A 22,963-nucleotide genomic window follows, 5' to 3' on the forward strand; every position below is an offset into this window, starting at 1 on the left:
ATGGCTAGATAATTTTATAGCTAGTTCCTATATATAATCTCTATAGTTCCTAAGCTCCAATTCTTGTAAAAGTATTTTATGTATTTAGCCTGCTGAGCTTCAATTACCTGTTTATTTTTAGAAATGTCAGCAGTGGTCCACAGGTTCCCCAAGCACCTACATATTTGAAAAAATAGGCTCAGTTTCTGCAACCCACTCCTTCAAGTTCTCCCTGAACTAACTCATGACTAACAACTTGGCCTTGTGCTATGGCAAATCTGCCCTCAGGTAAGCCCTACAAGATTACAAATTCAGAAGCTGTTACACACAAGCTTACAACAAACATGAGGAAAGGTCTAGTATTAGATTGAGTCATCAATCAAACAATTTATTTGGAATGTGCATAGGAGAAACACAGTAGCACTTTATACACTTTAGGTTTTTTTGTTGCTATTGTTGTTTTTCAATCTAATCTGCCAAAAAAACACAGAATGTAATAAAAGGAATGTCAGAAATAGTGTTGTTATCCCCAAAGCCTTATCCACTATGTGTATATCAACAGCTGGTATTTCTGTGGTTTGTAACACTTTTGTGAAGGAATTGCTAGCGGCGCTACCCAAATCTGCAGCGCTGTTATGCCTGCACCTGTGGAGTCAGATAACAGAACCTTAGCCCAAGATGACTGACAGTGAGAGGATCTGCTGTTTTCTACATATTAATTGGTAATACATATTTATGTCTATGCATGGAATGCCAGCATTTGCATTTTGGGGCCTGTTCATCTGCAAGTTTGTTGTTATTCACATTTGATCTTCCAAGAATGGCTTGCTTGGTGTTATATACCACACCATTTCAGCCACAAATTATTTTCTGAGGACTTTAGAATGTGCGAAGGGAACAAATAAACTTTCAGTTGTTTCACAAATCAGAAAATCTCTTGATTGCTCATCTCAGAAACAACTCAGTTTGTATGGAGTGAATAGAAAAATAACGTGCTAAAGACTTGGACTTAGTAGTCTGTGTCAAAGCTACGCAAATGGTATGTGGAGACCTAGAGGAAAGAAGGAATGGCACAAATGAAAATATGGATCTGAAGATTCAGTCTTCATCTGATCCCACATTAACCATTAATAGCAGGAACTGCTCCACTGGGAGTTATCTCTCTTTCCATGACTGATATTGCTCCTAGTAATTCCTGAGTATATCTCACGACTGTTTTAGGAATATTTATCTAGCAACATTTGCTTATACTCCACATTGTTTGCCTCCCTCTGGAACCCTAACGAGTTTCTGAAACGTGGAACTCAGAAGAACATTTATATTAGTAAAAACTTTTTCAATGAGTATGAGTACAGTAATGGAGTCGTTCAATTGAACTAGGAAAAAAAAAAAATAAATTCACAGTAATGTTATAGGTTATTTTGAGGGAATGTTATGATGCTTTATAACTGACATCTCATTCAATATCCTGAGGAAAAAAAGTTCATTGCTCTGCAAACAAAATAAACAAAATGTTGATAATATACCTTTCTCCATAACCCATACAAACAAAGAGGTAAAATAAGAACGAGAGCACAGCTACGATATGGCATTTTTTATTCACATACAAAACTCAATTTACATGGTATGTTGCCACAGAAAATGAATTATTAGAGAATTATTTATCACTGGAGGAAATTTTAACAACATTAGGATGTATAAGCAGTAGCAAAATACAGTAGCTTGCACTGCTATATTCACTTCAAGAAAAGAATGTAACAATCTGACATTGCCAATACTTTTAGATCCCTGGAGAAAATAAAATTATATTAATGCACTGCTCTATAATTCTGGGAGCTAAGCTGCACTTTCTAATTAATTGCAAACATTAAGCAGAAAATACATGACAGGTGTCAAAATATTTGAAACTTTTTTATATTGGAGGTGAAGATGAATGGATAAATTCTGACAAGTAAAAACACCCACAAATCTGGAGATATATATATATAGATATACACATACACACACACACACACATATATATATATAAAGGAAAAAAAAAGAGAGAAAAATGGTCCATGTGTTAAAGCACTCAGCTGCTACTTTGTTCTCAACTCTACCAGGAGCTCCTTCAGCAAGCAGGTTTGTCATCCACTTTGCTGGGTGCTAGACCAAGCCTTTTAATGCCTCAACTCACCCTCCATAAAAGAAGGATAATACTTCCCTGAAGAGCAGTTGTGAGGATGAATGGAGTGAGGCTTAGGCATTGTGGTGCTAAGTGCCCTACAAAAACAAACTACTGCAGGAAAAAAACTTGTGCTCACTCAGCAAAATGTTGGGAGGTATTTTTCAAAGTGATATTTTCATTATTTATTAGGAAGAAGAGAAAAATTTTGGTTCTGTTTTCAATTAGCAGTAGAGTAGATGAAATAAACCAGCAAGGAGCAAAGTGTGAGTGGTGCCATGCCATGCCAGGACTCATTCACAGTTCTCCCTTTAGCAGCCCATGTGCAGTCCCAAGAAGACAAAGCTGGAGCTGGTGATGGATGGACTGTAGAAAAGATTTGCTTTGAAGGGCCTTGGCACTCTATTATTCATGTCCTAAGCCAACTTCTTGTTGTACAAAATAAATGAAATGATGTGCTACTTAACAACCAGATCTGTGGAATTTGTTGCCAAAGGATGTTGCAAGTGCTTAAAGTTTACACAAATGTAAGAGTGGAAGAAATAGATGAAAAATAAAAGCAATCAGAATAGAAAATGCATCTAGATATCATAGAAAAAAAGTTGCAAGCTGGGAAAGGATGAAACCTGTTTGCCCAGCTGGTGTTTTTTGCTTGGCAGTAACTTATGGTACTGCTGGGGATGGGACCCTTGGAGGAACCAGCTCAAGTCTTAAGGCATTTCAAAATAAACATGCCAGTACACACAATTCCCTGTTGCCAAGACCTAAAACCACACCCGGCTGTGAGGAGAGCATTCAAGGTGGCAGACACAGTTCCATCCTCCAAATGCTGAGGCTGCATTAGGAGCAGAACCACCAGGCCATGAACTTCATCAAAGACCTTCTTCCTCCAAATGGAAGAGCACCACCCCAACGGATGCTCTTCTCTCTCCTCTAAAGCAAGCAGTCCACATTTCTGAAGTAGTCCTTCTTGGAAATAAGGGCCCAGAGAGTCCTTTTTTTCTTACATCAGTGGGAAACTGGGTATTTATTTTGGAACAAATATGAGGAGGAACATTTCTTTTTCATGGAGGAAAATGCTGCTACGGTAATTCAGAACAACTGCATATCTCATGCTGTACCTCTTGACTTGTATTTCTCCAGGGTATCAGATTTACCTCAGAAGTGAGGATAACAAATGCGTGACCTAAAACCGCTCTTGGTACTTACAAGCCAAATGACTGATACTGCTGTCAGCTCACAAATGGAGGAATAGTAGAAAACTGCAGGAAAAAGATGGATAGCCATCAGAAACTCAGGCTCCTGTAGCTCCCCATGTGTGTTTGCTTATCCATTAGCAGTGTTCAGCTTGTCCTGTATGAGACTCCACTCAGAGAAAAAGCAGTGCCTTTGGACTGAAACATGCTTCAGCTCCAAGCCAAACATTTTAATGGAAGGTGAAAGAGACAGTCTGCAGTTTAATTACACACGTTTCAAAGTGTATTTTCCTCTTTTAATTCCATTAAGAGTACAATAATTCTATTCACTCCCTGACCTGATGATGTCTTCAGAAAAGCTTTTGGTCTTTTGCCATGTTCAAGGGAGGATGTGAGAGCCATAGTGCCTGTGTGGGCACTGGTGTGTGCAGGAGAGTTTGGACAGGGCAGAGCTTCCAGAGGGCAGGGCCATCTGTGTCAGTCACCATGTGGCAGCACCTTCCAGAAAGGCTGCAGTGGAGCACAGCTTTGGCTGGGGTTTGAATGTAGGATGTGCAGGAATGAGAATCTCCTGTAAAAGCTGTAAAAAACAAAGTAAATAATTTGTCCCCTCGCTTGCAAATGTTGCCAAACACAGAATCTCTTACGACTGCCTCTGAACATGCATATTCAAAGTCTACTGAAGGACTTGAGAAGTATTAATAAAAGGCCTGCAGACCTTTCTTTCACATTACACTTATTCTGCATTTTCTCAAGGCAAAAAGGAGCACACTTTCTCTACTAGCTGGGGTACACTGTACTAATTTTGGTAAAGGAGAGAGATCCAGACAGAGCTACAAACATGTACAAGCACTAGCCAAGGTTCAGGGATATGAATGCAGACATCTTGGTATGAGCACCATAGCAACAACTTGCATTATATTTTGTTAAATATATAAGGAAGGAGAGAAAAATGGTTAAAGCTTTTGAAATGTAAAAGTCAAAGTGAAAGTCAATTAGACAATGTTGTTTACCTCTTTACCTTCAGCTATAGAGGGGAATTCTTTTAAATGTAAAGTGTATTTATGTGTCAGTTTTTATAACATTTTTGAAGAATTTAGTTGTCTCTTTAGGAAAAAGAAGAACTAGAGTTGCTGCTGCTCCTTGAGGCTGATTCTGCTTCCTAAAAGGCAAAATGAGAGAGGAAATAACAGCAGAGAGGCTCAGTCTATGAGGCCAGATCTTTCTTCCCCTTTCCTCCTCCATTTCTTCTCTTCCGTTTTGCCTCCCTCTGCCGTCCTTCCTTTTTCTTTCTCCTCCTCTCCCTTCTTTATTTTCTTAACTGTTTCCTGGGCAGAAACCCAAAGGAGATGGATGCTCCACCCCATGTCCATGAAAGGAAGGGACAAGAAGCGAAGCAAGGACCCACAGAGCTGACCTGTGAGCCCTGTGAGGCCCGGGATGAGGGTGTCAGGCCCAGCCTCAGATGTCCTCACCTTGTTTCAGTCCTCATGGAGAATCAGAGCAATGATGTATCTGTGGTAGCAGCAAGGAACCTCACATAGTCCCAGAGACAAGCTTGCTCTTGCTGGTCACCAGTCTTCTCTTATTTGGTTATAGAACTGGTTGGACCATCAGATCATCTAGTCTAACTGTCAAATAATCCCTACCATGCCCACTAAACCATGTCCCTCAGTGCCACATCTTTAATACCTCCAGGGATGGTGACTCCACCACCTCCCTGGGCAGCCTATTCTAATGCCTCACTGCTCTTCCTGAAAATAAATTTTTCCTATTATTCAACCTGCACCTCCCCTGGTGCAATTTAAGGCCCTTACCTCTCATACTATCACCGGTTAAAGTCCCACAGTAGGGGCAGCAAGAATCATTTCTAACCCAGGCACCTCAGTTTCGAGATAAATGTTCCCTCTGGGATCTTTGTGGAAAAAAAATCAAAATTTTCTTCAAGGAGAAGCAACAAGAATAGCTATTTTCCAATCAGCTACAATCAACAGTTAGGATTATAGTAATTTAAATATCATTATTTCACGTTATTAATAGCACCAGCATTTCAGACAAAACATGAAGTGAATAATCTGAGACAATGTAAGCAATAACCATGAACTCGAATCTTCCCAGTGCAGTGCTTCCACTTCCAGACCAAGACACACATTTGTACTTGAGAACTGCCACCCAAAACTGAGCCCCAGGTCACATCTTCCCTCACCTTTTGTGCTCCCAGAATGCTGGTTGCACTCATCTAGATGACTCCATCCACACGGCTCCATCCACACTGGAGAATTTTAGATCTGACTTGATCTCCGTTTAACCCCTTGGCAGCCTGAGCAGATTTCTATTCAAGATAGGAAAGAAAGGAACTCACGTCCTATGTATTCCTTTCACAGCACAAATGTCAAAGGAATGGTGCTGGCAGAATAGGCTTTGTAGTCCTTAGAGCCACACTAACTTCTTTGCAATCATCTATTTGATTTTTGTTGTTCATTTTTAGCTTTAGCTTCATGATGGCATAGAAAGTCAAGTGCGTCTGAAATGTATTTTTTTCAAGGAGTAATAGAAATGATGTCAGTAATAGAGATGGGATTTTTTAATGACCACTCTGCAACACCTGAAGTGAAATCGAGTTCCAGTTCTTCATTTAAACTGTTTTCCTCTCTCAATAAAAGAAAGCAACAGTGTTCTCAGGCGTCGTACATTTCTCACTGCCATTTTCCCCTTGGCTGCTCTCGCTGTCCTTTGTGCTCAGGGAGAAAATGTCAGCAGGTCTTCACCTCTTTGGGGCATCACCTCCTTATGGCTATGGCTCATTGAATAAATGCTGAAAAAAAACACACTGCATCTGTCTATTCTATGCTTCATTTTCCCCTCTACTAAGTGGCAGTAGAAATACTTCACCAGGTTTATTCAAGAAAAATATTGGGGGAATGGAAGCAATGCAAAGTTCGTATTACTGAAACAGAAAGAATTGCTTTTTAAAAGAAAAAAGTTCACTCAAAGCGAGTAAAAAAGATACAAATTATGCTTTATGTATGGGTCCAAAATATATGGTACCAAAGCAGTGATTGTCAGTACAGCTGCAATTCCCTGTACCTTGCTTGGTATTACCAGACAGTCCACACACAGAAGAGTACTTAGCATTATATATACATTATATATACTTTATCTGCAGTGGGAATCGAACGACAATGGAAAGATAGAGAAGGAAGGATGAATTGAGAAGAAATGGATTTCAGGCCTAAGAATTTTTTTTTTCCAATTACAACACAGACATCATGCACAAATGTATTTATTTATTCTGTTTATGTGTTTATGCTATAGCAAAAAGAGAAAATTAAAGGGAAAAAAAAGCACAGAACAGACACACACAAATCCTCAACAGAGCTTCCAGGGGTACCAAGTGAGACAAATCTTTTGACATCAATGGATCAATGCTCAAGATCTGGCTCTAAGTGCATTTTTCACAGACGTGTAATATAACCTCACTGTTTCATAACAGACACACACATACTTGGCTTGCTGGCTATTTAATTCAAGCCTCAGGAAAAACTTGGGGAAAAAAACCATCATAAAGTTTCCTCTTGGGGCTGATGATGGGGCTGACAGCCACAGATTGACACTTTTAATTTCTGTAACACAACTGCATGGCAGATGAGTAACAACTTGTATTTCAGACAGTGCAGCAGCAGTTCCTGGACACAGTGACATCATCATTTACAAAAAGACCCCTCAGATTTCTTATGTCAGTAATACAGCAGTGCACCCCCACCAAATCCATCTCCAAAGCTCTGCAGATACTAACTGTCATGAAAGGAGCTTAATGATTTGTTGGTGTTCATTTTGATAAAGGCAGTCTACAACAATGAAACCAATACTCACGCTCAGAGCACATGTGATTGCGTCTGAGCCCTGCAGCATCGTTAGCTTTTGGCCCCTAATGTCCTTTGGGTCTCATGCAGGGGCTGGACCCAGCACCCCAAGGCTCAGCCTCGGCCCTCGCTTTCAGTGGAAATGGGGGAAGAGCTGCAATCCCATATGCTGCCAGCAGTTTGTTTTCATTCTTACCTTGTAAGCCCCGCAGGCTCATCAGAAGGGCATTATAAAGGAAAAGAAAATAAAACAAAAACATTTTCCCCTATGTACGTCAAGTACAGATTACTTGATTCCTCTAGCAAGTGTCACCAGTGATATTTAGGTGTAGAAAATTAAGTTTCAGGGCTTATCAAGTTTAGGCGCTTCTACAGTTAGAATGCAGTGCAGAATTCACTGACAATTATATTTTGGATGATGGATACTTAACCCATTACTGTACTGGCGCTAGTACAAGGTGTCCAAATTGTGGATGTAGCCTGAAATTACTGGTTTAAAATGAGCACTGCATTTATCCAAATATTTGGTAGCATGTTTTGCCTCTCCTGAAAAAGGCTTACTTTCATAAATGCAAGGAAAAGGGAAATAAGATTTTCAGCCAGTTGAAAGGATTAAGCAAAAGAGGAAAAAGGAAATGGAAACAAACAAGACTAAACGTTTTGATTTCTGATTTTGTTTAATACATGCTACACAAGTTTGTTTTGCAAATGAAAGCCATTCTTTCATTAAAAATGTCGACCAGCTCTAATCACATATTTGCTTGAAATTGTTCCCATGGCAACTGTAGTCAGGAGCTGAAAAGATCTTCTGTTTTTGGTTGAAGAAGGACTTAAACCTGAAAAACTCTGCTTTACCCAATTACTAGTCTCATAAAATACGAGTCTCCTTCCCAACCATGATGTCATGCACTCAGTATCCTTTCTACGCAGAGGTTCTGAGACCCACAGTGAAAACGTACCTCTGCTTTGAGATGACATACACACACACACACACGCACACACACATACCAGGAGAGTCCAAGAGAAGTTTAAAAATATTTTTATTGGAATATACTTTCTTACACAGTGGCATTGAGTCATATTTTCCCATTTCCTCCTTTTCTATACTCTCACATAGTAACAGCAGTAAGAGGGAGACTTAAAAGCCTGCTGTAGGTGTTACATGAAGCATCCCGGGGGTAGTGCCTGTACCTGCCTCTCAGCTATGGGGAAAACCATGACATTTAGCTTTGATTAGACACCGTGACATTTAGGTGGTCAAAATAAAGCAAAGTAAATCACAGTAAGTACCCTGTTTATTCTGACAGCCAGAACATATTAGCAGAGTTTGTGCCACACTGAATTACCCTCTAGTCTGATACGACACTGAATCACAGCGTACAGAGGGTTGTATTAACCAAATCCTGACATCTTTATTCATGTAAATAATACTATTGCATTTGGGAACTATTTGCGTGCATAGCTACTGGAGGAGCCAGGAAGATACGTGGTCACCTCTAGAGGATTTTTTCTCCCCAAAATTTACAGAGCTCTTCTTATCAACTTCTCCTTATCACACGCTCTTTGCAAATACTGTTTCCAAATGCCAGAAGTCAAGTATTCTCTTTCTGTATATAATTCAGTTAGGAAGAACACTTCTGAAAAACACACCCCATGACAGCAATACAACTATTTTCAGAATAAAGTCATTTCATGGTCTCATTTTATTCGTCCCACAGTAGAGATTTGGCATCAAAAATTCACTCTTGACAGCAACACGCACAATGGTTTTGAAGATCTTTGTCAGCACACGCTGTTATTACAGCTTCGTGGTTTGCTTCAAGAACTGGTAATCAATTTCCTAAGCCACGGCTTTGTTGTAACCAGACAGCTCCCAAAATCACTTTTCTAGGGGGGTTGAGCAGCATCAGAAGAAAAGCAATCAGATAACTGATACCCTCATGGGAATCAGAATGGGCCTGGAGGTTGAAGATAAGGACCCCATGTTGGAAGTAGCTTCTTAGTAATGGTGCCGTTAGGTCTACATGCAAAAGACCGAGATTAAAAAGCTTATCATTCTGTATTTAAACTTCATAGCAGACCTCATAAAAACAGAAAATAAAATAATGACAGAACACTGGTCCTCCAGATCTGCAATCGGCAACCTCATTTACTCAGATATCACACAACCAGGAACACGTTCCACAAGAATACTGTTCAAAAGACAATTATATTAACAGCACGCTGGCTTGTTGTCCAAATAGGTTAAAAGTTAATAAATGGAACTGTGAATTAAGCATTTATGTTAATAGAATTGACTAGATATAGCTTATCCTTAATGCAGAAGAGTTGCATTCTTCTCAGATCTATTCTAAGGCTTGAATTGGTGTACAAGGCTGCACAAATTGTACTGATGGAGCCTGTGGTAAATACATTACTCTTTTTCTGTTATTTTTTTCTTAAATATTTTCTAAGACTGAGTGTATTTTAGGTGAAATATTTCTCACCCCCTTCTTATCCTGAAGAATCAATCGCATGACTTGCTTTATGCAGTAATACGCTTGCCAGAAAGAGAGCATCACATAACTCTTTAGAATGAATGTGTGACAGCCTCTGCCTAGAAGTTACCTATCTGTAGATACGAGCTGAAAATGTGATGTGAGGAGTTGGGTTACCTCCAATTTCCTTTCCATTTTACTGTGATGGCTAACAGCCATGGCTTTTTTTACTGACATTCCATTTCTCTTTACCAATCATCTCAAGATGAAATAAAGAGAATTCTTATTAATTTCTTGAACAATACCAAAATGGTAAGAGCAGAGCAGTGAACCACTGAAGACTAGATTAAAAATAAGAGAGACTTAAACAGACTTAATTCTTAATTCAGATAAATGGTCTGAAAGGAATAGTCTGTAATGCCATTAAGGATAAGTCAAGAGTATTATGTAGGAAATGGCATGGTGACAAACTGGAGACATGGTTAGCAGAGATCTCTTGTAAAGAAGCTATAAAGAAAATACTGTAAATGATTTACACAGAGTTGACGAACCATGTAATTATGGGAAAGACTCTTCTGAGCACCACAGATTTCCTGCATTTTTGTACTGCTGGTAGAACCAAATTAGCTGGGCAGAGTGTAAGGCGTCATGGCTAGTACTTTTCTCAAAGACACAGACAGTAAAAGCACCATGCACCAGAAAAAACTTGGTCACTATCAACTCACCAGCTAACCTTGAAGCTCCTCATTGTTCGTTAAACTGCTCCTAAAGCATTCAATAATAAATTAATATATATATATGGGTTTCACCAGACAGAATCACAATTTATAATGCACTTGTTCTTGGGAAAAAAAAGAGGTTTATGAAGGAAAAAGCAAGGACTTACAGCATTTTCTGTGTTCCTCGGTGAGTGGCAGACATCAAACAAACAAATCTTTTCTTAAGGAAACAAAACTTTGTGAGAAAAAAAGCTGAAAATAACTGTTAAAAGTGTCACTGAATTACTCTTCCTTCTCATTTGATAAATGAGAAGGTAAAATTTTATCCCCACTTGTTAGAAGAACAGAAAATTTGTTAACATTATTGCAAGAAAGAATATGAAACATTTTGAGAAGTCTGAAGATCTGAAAATCTTCAAGAATTCAAAAATCTTCAATAAGTTTTCAAGGCAGATTCCAATTCTTGATGTGCCCTTTATATTTTCCAGGACAGAAGGATGTGAAAGTACAGATTGCTTTAAAAGAGACTTTCAAAATGCAGCCTCGAATTGCCATATATTTCTATGGTACGCAAAGAGAAATGACAAACACACTCCTCAGTACATAACACACAAACACCGATTTGCAAATACAGCCATGATGGTAATTTTAAAACACTGATTACCAGTGATCAACAGCAAATGAATAGAAAGCAGCCAGCATACATTACTAGATTTAATTACTAGTGATGGTCAAGCTGTAAGCAGAACATAAATATACCAGAAGAATTGGACAGTTACACATTTATTCCAGTTAGCACAGGCACTGCACATCTATCCACTCAAAATACCTCCTCCAATGGTGTTTCAATGTATGTTTCTTCTGAAGTGATTTTTTACTTCCCTGAAACGTTCTCCATATGAATATTTTTGTTCACCTGAGCAACTTGAAAAATGTATATTTTCTAATGAGATTCCATTCTCTTACGCACAAAATCAAGGACTAGAGTCTAATACTGATGCTCGAAGTTATCCAGGTTCTGATCTCATGTTCTGAGATATTGGAACAAGTACCTAGGACTGATATCTGCCACTTTGAGAATTTAATTTATTTTCCTATTGTCTTCCTTCAAACAGAAGTGGCTGAGAGTACAAAACCTCTTCTCTGACCTGATTAAAGAACATGCTCCAAAGAAGCTGGCTTTCTCCAAATATAATTCTTTCCAGCATGTACAGCCAATCAAATCACTGTCTCCTGATTTCCAGATGAATTTTGAGCCTTATGGAAAGCAAACTGCTTTTAGTTGGTTTGGGTTTCAAGCTTCCTGATACAGCTGAGGTAGAAAAAATAACTAGTGGTTATATACACGAGCAAGCAGAGACCATCCTCATGCAGATGGACATTACCAGTTTGTACTAAATGGCCCATTTATGTTAAGCTTGTCTGCCAACACAAACAGTGAAAGCATTGCAGAGTCTTTCACAAGTGCCGAGTCACAAGTTCCTTATCTTGCTCCCTGTAAACAACAAGAAAACAAATGGAAAGTGCTGCTGGCCTTTGCCAGCCATTTTGCAGAAGAGGATTTTAGTGGACAAGCAGCAAAAGCCAAATCTCACCTGGAATGCTCGCCAGAAGGATCACATTTATCCTTTTCACAGTATTACCTGGCTGGTACACGTGTTCTCATTCAGCATCGAATGACCTGTGACAAAATAGCCTCTCCTAACACAGCTTTCACAATTTGGTAGGCAAAATCAGCTTGCTTTATGCTGGCACAGCTATGTTAATACCAGTTGTATCAGGACAGTAGGAAAACATCCTGGCACAGGGCAGGGTGGGAACTCAGAATTAGTGGACGTGGTGCTTGGTGCTTTAAAAATCTTTCTATCAGACTCTAAGGAAGCAAGAACTGTTGACAAAAGGCAATATAATTACTGGCACTGGACTGTTAAGATAGCAACACAAAAACTTTACATTCCCCAGAAAAAAAGAAGGTGTTAAAATAGCAACTACATAAATACAAGATAATGTAAGAAAGCAGCATGATTTCCCCAGTTTCAGATAAAGCAGATGAGCATTTTGCAGAACTGACCTCATTAAAGACATGATGTCACTCTAGAACTTAATCTGGCAACAAAATTGTGATAATAATAAATAAAGTTACCTAAGAAGTACAAACATTATTTCCACAAAAATGTTAATCTTTTTACTTTCGTGTTTGCATTTTCCTCAGTACAAAAATGTCAGGCCAGTATATGCATTTTCACTTTTTTTTTTTTAAACAATTGATTGACCTTCTGACAAAATGTTGGTAGTTTGTACCAGCATGTAATTCTTGGCATTAATTATTCTTCATCAGGCTTAGCATGTATATTGTATTTCATTGCAGATCTCTCTCAGCAACAGCTCCTCTTAACAGCTTTTCTGGGGCATTTTGTTTCCTACCAATGCAAACCTCTAACCTACAAGCACCACATGTTTTTTTCAGGAGGAATCACACTCCTAACAGAAAGCTGGGATAATGTTGACGCTGAGAGAGTCCCTGTGTCTGCCATACCTGATGACTGACTATTCTGCACAGTCAATAAGCCTCCTTGAGGTCCCTTCCAACCCGGGCCATTCTGTGATTCTTTGATTGTCCAGCAAATATTTCTTCCAAGGTGTCTACTATGGAGTAAGGATTCTAATACCTACAGTATGCACATTGGAACAACACACACACCAACTGGCCCTCCTCTGTCCTTTGAATGACTCAAAACCGAACATAATCCAGTCTTTACTGAAGATGGGTGGTAGCTATGTAGTACCTATTCCATAGGGTGTGAGAGATTTTAAGGTTTGCACATTCCTCTGAATACAGCATGATATGGAACTGATTCAGACATTTCTCAACTGTTCCAATCACCAAGCTGCTTCAAATTTGTGACGAGTAGGAGTTGCAAATTATCCTTCTACTATCAGATATGCAGATTAGTTGTTAAGGATAATAAATCAATATAGCAATCAATAGTCAGATTTTGCATGGTAACAACATCTTATCTGCGACCAGCTTTCTTGTTTCTCTTTTCATACAATAATAGCCTAGAATCAAGGCTTGGAAAGAAATCTTGGGAGAGACTTTCATTCAAGAGAAGATACTTCAGCTTTCAAGGGCTCCTTGCAGCCTTGAGAACAGCTCAGTTTTTCCTATTGCTTCTTCTTGCACAGGGGCTGCTTGAGACATGGCTATTCCAAACTCCTTTTTGAAACACCAGAGCCTCCTGCAGAAGCAGCTTTGACCTGTCTCAAGTTAGGACAGACCCTACCTTAACCTACCAATGCCCTGGGGAGGACATATCAGATGCACTAAAACACAGCAGGTCTGACACTCCTCTTTCTGTGCAAGTAACAACTTCTATGAAGAGATTGAAGAATGCAATCAGAAAATAATTAGGATTATCAGCCTAATTACTGCATAGAACATTTTCTAATGTTAGTAGCAATAAGAAACACTAATTGTTGTTTACCGTGGGATGAATATTTAAACATGTTAAGGGAAGTGGGGAAAAAAAGGCTTTTTTTTTTCCAGTGGGAATACATGCCAACTGCAGACATGCATACAAAGTAACATTTTTATTTTTAAAATTAAATTGGCATCCTATTAATACAAAGGCACAGAAACTCCATACTTGAAAAACTGCAAAATACACAATCACAGTACCATCAGAGCATTACATAGTTTAAAAAAAAGAGCACAAAATAGGCTAGAAAATAATGAAATATTAACAAACATATGCATTTATTTTACCTTTTCCTGTTATTGTTTTTAGGATTCATATTTACAGACTTTCTGCCAACTAGAAAAGTTTGAAAATTAACTCTTTTCTAAAATGTAAAGTAATACTGACATTAGGTTAGAGAAATTTGGGAATAAGAACTTCAAAAATAGCCACCTAAAATTGTGAGAGCTGGCAGCACTGTAAAAGAAAAAAGCTCGTGAAGCTAATAGAGCTGCATTTGCCATTTTCCCATTTCTACTGACATATACGGTATTGTTTCACCAAGAAATTGACTGCAACAGGTTACAAATATTTAAGATTTAAACCTTATGCTTCCAACTGAAGCAACATTCTTTGCTCTACTGAATTAAGCTTATAAACAATAGTGAAATGTGAAATACTCCTGGACATAAAACTAAGAGCTGAAGATCTTAACCACCAGCTATCACCAGAGAACACAGAGAGTAGCAGTAACATTCAAAGCTCATTAACAGCACAAGATTATAGAGTAAATTAGCTGGACTAACAGAAAAACGGAGAGCAGAAGACTTGTGAATTTTATCTCTGCATGTCATCTGCTGAACCACAGCTTGTTACAAGAATATATAAATACAAGAACAGTAAATCAGTACCTGCTTTATATAATAAATAAATTGATATAAATTATGAAGATAGAGCTACAGTAAAATCAGTGCAAAAATGACCAAAATGTACTGAAGAAACACAGAGTCCTGTCTGTCAGAATGCATATCACAAAACACACAACATATTCCACCTGTTGCATCCTACACTGTCAAGAAGTACAAAATGCATAATGCTCACTGTGAAGTGTGCCAATATAAAACAACAGCCATTTACAATGTCAGAAAAATGCTATTAAGACAATCCAAGTGCTATTCAAACTGCACACTTCATTATTTCTCATTCTTTTTTTGATTTTTAAATAACTCGCTCTTCACCAGTTGATTCTCCAACTGGAACTCTCCCTCATTAGTTTATACTTGCATGAGCAGCCTTTTTGGAATTAAGAAAGTTCTTTTTCTTTTTTCTTGGATAATTATGAAAAGAAAGTGTTGGATCACTCCGGTCACGAAACAAAAATATCTTCTCCCCTGTGTCTAATACCTCTATGGCTTCAGCTGTCACACTGTTAAAAGAAACATCTGGACTGGGCTGTTCCACAGGAGGATGCGTAGGCAAACTTTCAAGGTGAATGAATGATGGTCTTTCCAGAAGGGCAAGTTGCTTCTTCTTTATCAAGCTACATTAATGAAATAAAGAAATAAATAAAAACCTGGCAGAAAAATAGGATCACTTTCTCTATCACTGCATAACACGGTAGTGACTTTCCACTGAAAATTAAGATAATCATATTTCAGACAGATCAAAGTGTAATTTCCATTCCAGTCTACTATAATTTACAAATCATCTTATGAGATATAAAATCACGTAAGAAAAGTTAACTTTATAATAAGTAACATAGGGAGGTGGGCAATGTGTATGAAAAATGTGTAAATTCTGCAGATAAGTTGAAGAACATCAGAAAATGCATACTTAGGAACTTGTTTTCTGATATAAAAGCAAGCATCTTTGGAGATGAAATAAATAATCATATATTTCCTTCTGTTCTTCCCTTACCTGTCTTTTCTCCTGTTTAGAGAAAGGATCCTTTCCAAACTTTTGCTTATCAGATCTTCCCTTACTTTGTATTCCAGTGCTTGCCATTCTTGGTTCCTCCTGAAAGAGAACGAAAGAAATATTCTCAGCAGCAAATCCCTAACCACGCACAATTTCTTCCCTCTTCTTATTTTAACCACAAATCCATGACATTAATAGCATGAATATAATTATATTTTTACAAAAATGATATAAATCAAGAAGATTACACCTCCGAGCACTGTCTCAAGGACCCTTGGTTGTTCCTTGACAACATACATCCAACAACTAGAGGGGTCCAGTAACACAACATCTCCTTCTCTCTCTCTCCTATGTCAAGGCACAGAGCTGGGAGATAAGATTTTATTATTCTAACAAACTTAACAGAAAGAAAACGATCAGAGCAAGGTTTATAAATCTATAAAACCACTGCTTTATTTATAAATCGTAACATGTATGAACTTCTCATCAATTAATTTATTTTGTTTCATGAAATAATGAACCAGTTTCAAAACACTTTTTCCCCATAAAAGAATTTCACAAAATAAACTTATGCACCTGCTATTTTTCTACTGTCATTTGCTTGTACAGGAAATCAATATTTACAGGAAACAATAATCTTTTCCAATGGTCTTCCAAAAAAAATCCCACTTGCCTTTTTTTACAGCTGCCAGACTCGTCTGCATTACTATCACTTTCAGCAGCATCTGAATATACACCGATGGAATCAAGGATAGAAAGAACCTCACTCTGTGTACTGGAGGGCAGCAACAAGTTCAGAATCCTGTGCAACATCCCCATTGGTACCCTGGTCAGTCTGGCTAAATAACCTGCCAGTTGGAGCTCCTGGAAGATTAATGGGTGAAAGAGAGAGATATATAATATTGAAATTAAAAAAAGAAAAAAGAAAAAAAAAGTGTAATTGATTTTTAACTGCTAAGGTTAAAGAATTGTTCATCACAGAAACTAAATATTACTGAAAATAATTTTTGCATTGTCAGCTTTGGTGTCAAGTGGTCACAATCTCAAATCTCATGTTCATTGCTTCCATCCACATTGGCTCCTGATATATCGAAGTAGCCCATCTCACTCCAGACACAGTTACTTGAAATTTCAAAAAACCAGTTCCTTTCAGGTTGTGTGCTTAAAGTGGATGCTCAATGGAAAGAAGATCATATTAAAACAAGTTAAATGGCCGGAACATCACTGTTCAGAGTATACGTGTATCTCAGGCAGCTGAAATCATTTGAAATACCCAATATTTTCATCCTAAAACAAAACTGTCACTGTAGTTAGGTAAAAGAGACATGAGTTCACACTTCTTAGAGTAAGAAGTGATTTGATGCCTCTATGAGGAAAATATAAAGAAGAGCTTAAATCTTAATACAGACATCTACGTTTAATTTCGGAAGTCAATTTATACAGATCTTCTTCTGCCTTTAAAAACTGTTGTTCTTACAAAAAACATAAAAATGACACATTTCTATGACCCACCCTTCCCTTTGGCTGAATGGTCTCAGTAATCTATGTGCAGATGATCAAACCACCATGACTTCATTACTGCTCTCCCCTGTATTAGCTTCTTCCTGAAAGTATTCCTTCCTCCCCTCTGACCATCACTTTTATTCACCAAGAATGGTTTGTAATTAGTACTACTGCTCAGTTCTCTTCTAACACAGCACAATTCATGATTAATTCATCCTCCAAATTGCTACAATGCTGTCAACAGTAGTGTAAGTAGCATCAGCCAGGTGCACCCAACACAGGTCTGGCAAAGGGAGTACTGATCTGTGAGCTACCCAGACTGAACGTGTGTTCAAATACAGGAAAAATCACACTAGTGTGGGATGAGTTTCCATCTACAGGCATATTATATGGCAAGGTACTGTAAAGATCAGGCTTTTACATCTTTTGTAACACTAATGGCTACTTGTGCCACAAACAACCTCACTTGTATTCTCTGAATTTGGCCAAAGTGAAAATAGGGATGTGATTTACAAACAGCAGAATTAAGTATTTGGTCTAAGCAACGTGTATTTAAACCCCTACATGCAAGAATCAATTAATTTGACTTATGCTGTGTTTCAAGCTTACTGTGCTGTTTTCAGCAACAGTGTGCCTCCGTCATCTGTTGTCTCAAAAAACCAACTACTGTACCTGGGGCTACAGCTACATGCTTATTTAAAAGTAACTTCTCAGCCAGAGGCTTACAATCCTGAACTCACTATCATTCAAGCAAATCTCTTAATGACCCACATCCACCTCCATTGGCACATAAGCTGCAGGACAAAAGATCAAAAAATAAAACACATCTGGTTTTCCAGAGAAGGATACATCCACAGATATGAAAACTAGTCTAAATCCTCTATAAAGAAAAGAATGAATGTAAGATACAGAAGTACAACAGCTATATCTTCTTAATGTTTGCCACTATAACACGTCTATAAATTGTAACGTGACAAGGAAAAAGATTTTAAATCAATTCTTATTATCAATGTAATTAATAAATTAATAAATTGTTATTACCCTGCGTGTAATTTTTTACAGTTTGGAATTATAGTTGGAGTTACTATATTATGATAATTGCTGAGAATAGAATTTTGCTTGTGTATCTGAAGGAGCTCTCCATATATGATGCAGACTTTGAGCTTAAATGCTAAGAAGAGAGCCAAGGTCTGCTGTGAAAGGATTTCTCTTGAAATGATTCACCATTAGGATCAGTAGCAATCGGCCACTGGGTTTGTTGCCCACTCCTTCCACCAAGTTATACACAGCTGCTTCAGCATTCAGCTGGTCTTAACATGCCATACATACTGAATTAATGACTTCATAAGAGAGGTGAATGCTGAAGCTCTATCACGCACAACTATACTCAAGAGCAGTAGATAGAAATTTCATAACATCCTTTGCAAGATGTTCTGCTAAGCAGCTGGCTTGCAGTATGCAACTTTTTCTACCCTTCCATACCTACAAATATGGCAAACTAAGGACAAGAGCATGTGAATAATGCAGTATTTATGCTGTCTTTTTAAGAGTTTGCATGTAGTGTTGATGAGTGTTTTCACCAGACCATGAAAAAGCTAAACAAACACTGTGCAAGTTCCCCGCAATTCCTGCAATTAATCAAAAAACATAAGGCAAAAGCAGATTAAAAAACATTGAAATTATGCTATGATAATGGTCTTGGTAATGCTTTTCTGGCAAAGTCTGTCTGTGCTGTTTAAAACCTGTATGCTGGTCAGTATTTCTGGATGCAGAATGTGTCAGATAAATATACAATGAGCTAGCAAAAAAGAATAAAACTAATTCACATGACTGGTCCACCAAGACCAATGACTTAAACCACAGTACTACAGGGAAACATCAGCAAAGCATTTTCAATTTTTGTCTGTGTTCTCATGTCTATTTTTCATTGAAATTAAAAAAGTTTATTTTATCTAAAACTTCTATTTATCATACTCAGCAAGTATCTGAAGCATCATATGTTTCAACAAAATATCCACATAAGCATGTTAACTCCTCATATTCTACAAGAAAAAAAAAGAGAAATATTCAAAACAAAAGCTTTATCCCTCTTGAGCTAGAAAAGTGTTCTAAGATTTTAACTTGTTAGACAAGCTGCAATCACAAATGTGCAAACAAAACCTCAACTTAGTATTACCTCTGAAAAGCATTATAGCTGTCAATGCCCATGTCACTGTTCCATACTTTAATGAGAAGAGGAAGAGAAGAAGGATTGCAAGAGAAAAATCAAAGAGGAAAATGATAATACGTAATAGTAATGGTAATGCTGCTCACAGCTTTTTTGAAACACTTTCAAATGCTACTCCATGCAAGATGCATCAGAACGAATTTTTGGTGCTTCTATTATTATGTCTAGAGAACAGGAAACATGGAAAATATTAGACTAGGTTTGAATTCCTGCATTTTCTCTCATTTAGTTCTTTATTACCAAGTGAGACACTCCACTCCAGGACAGCACTGTAGCCATCATGCAACCAGATGACTCAAATCTCTTCTAGCAAGGCTTGTGCAATGAATCTGCTCTGAACAGAGGCCAAATGTCCCCATGAGGGACAGAACTAAGCAATTATCACACTCCTATGAGTTTTAGGAGACCCTGACATAAGTTTCTAATCAAAATCAGAGTAAAGATCAGAAAACAGGTCCTAGCTTCCCAGTGAATTTCAGATGTAATACACAGGAGATGCATATGTAATATACAGTAGCCTTACTTTAAGCTGATCTCAAATAGCCATCTAACTCAAGAAAGGATAAGGGGTACATAATCATGAACAGAAACAAATCTGAGACACAGTAAAACCTGACACTCTCTTAGACTAAGCAGCCTGTTTCTCCTTTGTTTGCTGATATCTGAAATTCACACATTCTTATATGTGTGGCTGCAGTGTCCTTGAGTGGCAAAACACCTGGATGCTAAAAGCTATAACACCTACAGTATTCTGATGCTACCTTTTTACCTCAAGTTAGACCTGCAGATAAAACTTGGGGATAACTGATTCATTTCTAATGCCTTGTGTAGACCTGACAGGCAGATAATAAATTATATCCAACAAAAAGGTGATATTCTTTATGAAAACAATACGAGTAAGGATACTAGCAAACTTAACTAGCACTGCCTCTGTAGTTTAGTTCTGTAACACAATCAGTGCAAATCATTTCTCACAGATTGAGAACTAAACAAAACCCTTGTCTTAACACATGAAAATCAGACTGTAAGCCTGTCTGTAAGACATAAACTCATGCAATTTAGTTCTCTCTTTAGTTTAGTGGAACAAAATGCAACAAGACAACTGCTGGAAAGGATTTGTAAGTGAACGAATAGTATTACAACTCACTAAAATTAAAAAGGCTGAAAGTAGGTCAGAATTAACTGATTTGTAATGTAAGCTGCAAACACCAGAACTGGCAGTGACTATTACAGAACTGGGTCCAAGTACATCTGCAATGGCTCCCAAAAAAAGAAGAAAAGTTTCCAGATACAGCTGTAATTTAAATTGGAACCTTTGTTTGATTTCATGCTTACCTGACTATAAAGTGCCGAAAATGCATCCATTTCTATATTTTCCAAGAGATCTTCAAGCACCATACAATTCCATTGCTCATCTCTCAAGCTGAAGTGAAAGATAGAATTAACATAGAAATCTTCCCTGGAACAATGAATGCATTACAGCAAACAATAACTGAAAGTTATCCATTCAGGATACGTGACTCTTATCAGCTACGCTGGTTGAACAGCAAAACATCTAAAATAAGCAAGCTTCTCCCCTTCTCTTCTCCCCTGAATCACAACACAAAATCAGAGTGGAGCCTTGCACGAAATACAAATCAGAAACCACTCCAAAAGACTGTGATTCAATTTGTCCTCCTATCATCTCAAATTTCATCTCCACACTTTTCAATACATTGTGGATCTTTTCGGTGCTGAAATAACAACAAACTGTTAGCTTTCTCATTACTGATGATTTTTTCACTCTAGACCAAACTATGAAGCAATTCTAATGCAACGTGAGAAAAATACAATATTCACTTCTTCCATTATGTTTACAGGTATATAGGAAAGACTAGTTACTGTTTCTTTGAAAGCATGTCTAACATATCTGTATCCCATGGTATTCCCAAGCCAGGAATCTATTTTCTCTTCTAGTAAATCTACAATAGGAGAGTTGTTGATCTACATCACGTACCCTTTCAGAGTTAGAGCAGAGTGTAACAGCTCTACTCAAAGTCTATCAAAAACCTTTTAATAAATCAACTGGTACAAGAGAAACCCCTCTTTCTAACGTAAAACAGCTGGTAGGCGTTTAATACTGTGCAATATATAAAAAATGTTGTTTCTAACTCCCTAAACCCTAATAAAGGTAATACAGTATTTCATAATTCTGCACATTATCTTTTTGCTGGATGATCTCGATGACAAGACAGATATTTTTAAATATCTCTCAGGAGGCAAGACTGTTGGGGATTTTTTTCCCCACTGATATTTTCACTTAAAAACTGGTCAGGGAAAACAAGCCTATCTTGGAGGAAGTCTTTATATATGACCTTTAAGATGACTGTCCCATAGAGAATTCAGTCTACAGAGTGAGAGTGTGCAGGTGGAAATTTAATTTTATTGTCTTGGCTACTTCCTCTGATTCCAACAGAGCAGGTTTCATTGACGTCCCTATCTATTACCTTGGGAAATGAAGTAACAGGATTAGAATTCTTTCCCCTGTTGCTGCTATTGCTAGGTTTCCATTGGCCCCATCAAGAAATAGTCTTATAACACATCACAATCCAAATGCAACCAAATTATTATTCCATATTTCTTATTTCAGTATTCCTGAGACTTCTTTGTTACACTCTGGGCTGCATCACAAAAAAGACACTGTTTAAACACAGATGTACAGCCCCTCCTCAACAACGCAGAACACTTTGCTGTTTCTGTGTGGTATCTTAAAGTCTATAATGACTGCAGTGAGTTAGCAATATCCAAGACCATAGCACTCACCTGTACTGGTGCAAGTTTATAAATTCCATACATCTATTCATGGCCTGTCTTAGCAGAAATGTCACCTGTCTGTCTACATTTGTTTCTACAGCTTCATTTGAAGGTCTCAATCCATCTGGTGTCCACCTCTGCTTATTCATTAGATGTCGCTGCTGCTGCGCAGATTCCTTATGCAACATTTCATACTCCAGCTTCCTGTCAAGTTCTTCAATCTCCTAGAGGTTGAACACACATAGTGATGGAAAGTTGCATTTTATCTTGGAAGAACAAATTCCATTGGGAGTGAAGAAAAAAGATTATATCAGTTTGTGTTATTTGTTTATTCATTTTGTCATTTTACTCAACCACATGCAGCCATTACACCTTCCAAGACACTTTTCAAGGTCTTCAGTAAATATGACTTGCACACTACGAATATCAGAACAATGCTAGAGATACAAGTCAGTTTCTGCAGCTGATGCTCTCTGAAACCTTCCGCTATAGATGACATCTAGAAAGTACAATACAGAAATCTGAGATCTAGTAAAAGAATGGTGCCATTATAATTAATTTATGAGCTGCATAAAGCTACTGAAATAGTGTGCAAAACTGAGCAAGACTAGTTTCAGTTATATTGCATTAATCACTAGTATTAATGAGAAATAAAGTTCAAAGAGAG

At 37.8% G+C, this 22,963-nt stretch overlaps 1 protein-coding gene across 1 annotated transcript; it reads right to left on the bottom strand.

The window, feature by feature from the left end:
* Window positions 1–13,974: 13,974 nt before the first annotated feature.
* Window positions 13,975–22,545, bottom strand: LOC104910848 (limbin-like). The gene is made up of 5 exons (XM_019614972.2): window positions 22,306–22,545; window positions 20,839–20,926; window positions 16,447–16,637; window positions 15,774–15,872; window positions 13,975–15,396 (listed from the first exon to the last, which is right to left on the bottom strand). The coding sequence occupies exons 1-5, from the start codon at window positions 22,482–22,484 to the stop codon at window positions 15,126–15,128; spliced, it is 828 nt and encodes a 275-aa protein (XP_019470517.1). The 5' UTR covers window positions 22,485–22,545; the 3' UTR covers window positions 13,975–15,125.
* Between the last annotated feature and the right edge of the window lie 418 nt (window positions 22,546–22,963).

The sequence above is a fragment of the Meleagris gallopavo genome, chromosome 4 (assembly GCF_000146605.3).
Source record: "Meleagris gallopavo isolate NT-WF06-2002-E0010 breed Aviagen turkey brand Nicholas breeding stock chromosome 4, Turkey_5.1, whole genome shotgun sequence".
NCBI classification, from domain to species: Eukaryota; Metazoa; Chordata; class Aves; order Galliformes; family Phasianidae; genus Meleagris; species Meleagris gallopavo.

What these genes read in the sequence shown, in the direction of transcription:
- LOC104910848 (XM_019614972.2), bottom strand. Translation starts at nt 22,484, where the DNA reads ATGTTGCATAAGGAATCTGCGCAGCAGCAGCGACATCTAATGAATAAG. An exon ending in TTTCGGCACTTTATAGTCAG is followed by an intron (nt 16,638 to 20,838) that starts GTAAGCATGAAA and finishes TTAATCTTCCAG; the next exon opens with GAGCTCCAACTGGCAGGTTA. An exon ending in CTAAACAGGAGAAAAGACAG is followed by an intron (nt 15,397 to 15,773) that starts GTAAGGGAAGAA and finishes TCATTAATGTAG; the next exon opens with CTTGATAAAGAAGAAGCAAC.